This window comes from Triticum dicoccoides, chromosome 7A, assembly GCF_002162155.2.
Source record: "Triticum dicoccoides isolate Atlit2015 ecotype Zavitan chromosome 7A, WEW_v2.0, whole genome shotgun sequence".
Taxonomy (NCBI): Eukaryota; Viridiplantae; Streptophyta; class Magnoliopsida; order Poales; family Poaceae; genus Triticum; species Triticum dicoccoides.
Genome location: NC_041392.1, coordinates 731,393,282 through 731,397,255, shown reverse-complemented (window position 1 = coordinate 731,397,255; position 3,974 = coordinate 731,393,282). Strand labels below are relative to the sequence as shown.

Below are 3,974 nucleotides of genomic sequence, written 5' to 3'. Positions count from 1 at the left end.
CATGACCGAGCTTGTTTTTGGGTGTATGACATGTGAGTCAGCAAGGTGTTGGGCCCACCTGTTATGGACTCAAAGGCGGGTGCAGTTAGTCACTGAAGTTGCGTCCAGTTGTACATCTTCTAACTTTGCACTACGTATCTTACCACTCCCCACTTCTGTTTTTAACAACGTGAAGTGTACTGAACTCTGAAATTAATTGATGTGCAGATCCAAGATTAGTAGTACTACTACTAACATTGAGTGACAATCAGACGTATGCCGGAGTTGCCCAAATTCCTTCTTCTATTCATCATCTACTTAACTTATTTACAGTTACACTGGATTGCTAGCACTAATTTCATTAGTACAATTAAGATGGATGATAGTAGTAAAGCTAGAAGATGTGGAGCGTGTGGATGTTGAGGAGCGCGACCCTGGTCTGCACGAGGCTCCGGAACACCTTCTCACTGCCGGTCTCCAGCTCCTCGATGCACTCCTCCAGCTCCTCCAGCCTCTCCGCCACGGCGGCCACCGCCACCCCCTCCTCCCCACACCCCGGCGCCGACGACTTCTTCTTGTTCTTCTTCACCAGGCACACAAGCGCCGCCGTGCCCTTGCACGAGCACGACTCCGCCTCCACGGACCCGGACATGGCCGCCACGGCCCCGAACAGCGCGGCGGACGCCGACGCCGTCGCCGCGGCCGACTCCATCAGCAGCCCCGTCACCTCCACCTCCGCCGCGCTGCCTTGGCCGCCGCCGAGGATGCTCAGGCGCGAGGGCCGGACGGCGGACTCCCTTGCCGTGGCGGCGAGGCGAGTGAGCTCTTGGCCGGCCCTGCGCTGGGCCCGCACAGCGGAGGCAAGGCGCGCCCCGTCGCGGCGGCGCACGGCCGCCAGCGCCTCGGCGACGTCCTGCTTGAGCGCGACCACGGCCTCCTGGAAGCAGCCGTGCGCGTCGGCGAGGCGGAGGAAGGAGTCGAGGAGGCGGTCCACGCTGCCGCCGGCGCCGGAGAGCGCGGCCTGTGCCTCGGGCAGGTCCAGCAGGTCGCCGAGCGCGGAGTGGAGCGCGTCCACGTGCGCCAGCCCCACGGCCACGGAGGCGGCCAACGCCGCTGGTCCCTGCTGCGCCCAGGCGCGCACGGCGCGGATGTGGGTGTGGAGGTGCGCCAGGATCGGGTGCGACCGGCACGGCAGACTGACGGACCGCTCATGGTGCGACGCCGACGGCGCGCGCGGCTTGGAGGAGGACGACGACCTCGACGGGCTCAGCGGGAAGGAGATGGAGCGCACGAAGGCGCGCGCCATGGCCGCCGAGCTGGACACTTCAGAGCTACTTCAGAGGTGGTTCGTGTACGCAGAGGCGCGTCCGTGCGTGTGTGTTTGTGTCTGTGCGGCGTTGCTGGCTTATAAAGATGGAGACGGTGATCCCAGGCTCCCGGCTGAGCTCCCTCCAGTATCAGTTGAGCTGTTGTCTGACAGTGACACGCGGGCGTGCACGTGTGTATGAAGTTTTCAGCTGTACCGTTGTGTCAGACAAGACAAGTGGCACTGTTGCACCGTAATGCCAGGATCCTTCTTGGTTTTCTGGCCTCTGTTTTAATTCCTTAATTTTTTGTGATCGCAGATCAATCGCCTTAATAAAATCAGGTTTCATTAAAGAGATCAATCGCTTGAACGGTGCCGAGGGGGAAGGAGGTGCGAAAGAAGCATGCCATGCCTTGGGATCGAGCCACTGCTTTGGTGAGGAAAAGCTCCAAGACAAACCTTAAACTTGTAGGCAAATGCTAAATGAATTCTATACTACTAATCCCTAAATCGGCATACAAAAATCTCTGATTCCGGTCTATTTTGAACTTTTAGAGCGTTTTTTTGGTATTCGCTCAAGTGGCTGAGTCAAACCCTAGTTATGTTGGCTGGTTGACTGGACATTACGAATCACCTTTTTTTTACAGGCAAGCAAATCAAGCTGGGCAAGTAGCGCAGTCCCATGCAACACTTCTGTGTAGTTGTAGGTTCGCTCGCGCCGGTCTTGTTTTTCTTTGGTTTTTAATTCTTTTGTTTTTCCTTGCTTTCTTTTGTTTTTCACTGGTTTTTTATTGTTTTTATCGGCTTTTCTTCTTCTTTCTTTTACTTTGTTTTCACTCATTTTCATTGGTTTCTTTTTCTTTGTTATAGTTTTGATTTTTTTGTATTGTTTTTTTTCTTAGCTCTTTTTCTTTGCTTTCTTGAGGTGTTTTTGTTTTTAGACAATAGGCAATTATATTTTCTTAATGACAATACACAATTTTTTAAACTACGAGAATATTTTTCCATTTCGTAAAGATTTTTGAAATTGTACATACTTTTTTAAATACAAGTCAAACTCTTTTTTAATCTCACATTTTTCTTGAATCTAAGGACCATTTTTTTTATTGTATCACACAGTAAATATTTTTTTAAACATTTCACCTATATTTTTTAAATGCTTGAAACATTCTTTACTAGTGATTAACATTTTCCTATACACGTCAAATACATGATTAATATTTTCCCAAATTTTATGTGAAGGGTTTTTCATAACATATATATTTAGATTATTTCAAAATATAAACAGTACTACAATAATAATACACTTTTTTTGGATAAATGGAAGAAAAAAAGAGTGACGTCAGCATGACATTGCCACGTGGTTATTCAGCTGACCCAGCAACGACTCCTGTAGGCAACCTCATGATAGGGATCATGGCGGACGGAACATACACTCAGTTGCAGCCAACAATCCCGGGTTTGACCAGCCATGTCGACAATCCCTATTTGGGAACGCTCTCAAGGTTCAAAATAGACCAGCATCAGAGAGTTTGTTTACTTATTCCAGGGCTTAGGTGTCCATGGTTCGATTCAGCTTAGATATGCAAGTTCAAGGTTTCTTTTGGACTTTTCCCTTTGGCGATGCTTGTGTGTTTGTGTCCGTGTGCCGTTGCTGTTTGGGAATGCTCTTAAGCCTCAAAATAGACTTAGATCAGAGAGTTTGGTGTGCTGATTTCAACGATTAGGTGTTCACGGTTAGATTCAGCTTTCTTTTACAAGTTCAAGGTTTCTTTGGAGTTTTTCGCTTTGACGATGGCTGGTCTGGTTGTGTGTGTGTGTGTTGTTGTTGTTGGCTCATAATATTGGCCTTGCTGACGTTGGGTGCCAACACCATCAATACGAAGCCAGTGCTAAAATTGCCAGTGGCGTTCACCCAACACCACCAATAGGACGCTAGTGATAAAATTTTCTGGTGGTGTCGGAGCACACGTCAGGATTATTTGTGTGCTAATGGAGTGCCACATGGCCAACGCCAAGTATATGTTAGCACTGGCATACTTATTTAAATACTGATGCATCAACTAGTTCAACTTTAAAAACTAGATAGGTACTACATCATCAACTTCACAAACTACATAATAGTTATCAGTTCAAGAACTAAGCTAGTTCAAATGAACAAACCATCATTTACTTAACAAAGTAGATAGCCTAGGTGGTCGAGCACACTTCTTGATCAAGGATTGCCTTGATCTGTCGAATCTCGTGCATACTGTTTTCTCTCTCTTTTTTAAAAAGAGCTTTCTCTATTTTGAGCACATTTCTCTCGGCCTTGAGAAGCTTTATCTCCTTGTTTAGTTGATCCCTCTTCTCGATCAGCTGATCCCTGTGCTCCATCGGCCTAGTCAAGAGTCTTATCGAAGAGATCAGCCTTCTCGTCGATGACCCCTCTCCTCCATTAGTGTGGCATTCACCTTCTTCAGGGCCTTGATGGTCCTTTTAGGAGACTCTAGAAGCTGGCGATTGAGCATTTCAACATCATAGACATTTTCTTCAATGGGTGTCGGAATCGGTATGTAGGCCTACCAATCCCAATGTTTCAAATCGTTAGATTTGGATGTGTTTGCAATCATCATGGATCATTAGATATGTATGTGTTTTCAATGCTCATGGATGTATTTGGAATATTACTCGGTTGTTGCTCATGTCG

At 47.7% G+C, this 3,974-nt stretch overlaps 1 protein-coding gene across 1 annotated transcript; it reads right to left on the bottom strand.

Moving 5' to 3' along the window:
• Nucleotides 1–264: 264 nt before the first annotated feature.
• Nucleotides 265–1,338, bottom strand: LOC119333500. Its single transcript, XM_037606376.1, has one exon. The coding sequence runs from the start codon at nucleotides 1,283–1,285 to the stop codon at nucleotides 374–376; it is 912 nt and encodes a 303-aa protein (XP_037462273.1). The 5' UTR covers nucleotides 1,286–1,338; the 3' UTR covers nucleotides 265–373.
• Between the last annotated feature and the right edge of the window lie 2,636 nt (nucleotides 1,339–3,974).

Coding starts and splice junctions, on each gene's coding strand:
- LOC119333500 (XM_037606376.1), bottom strand. CDS start 1,285: ATGGCGCGCGCCTTCGTGCGCTCCATCTCCTTCCCGCTGAGCCCGTCG.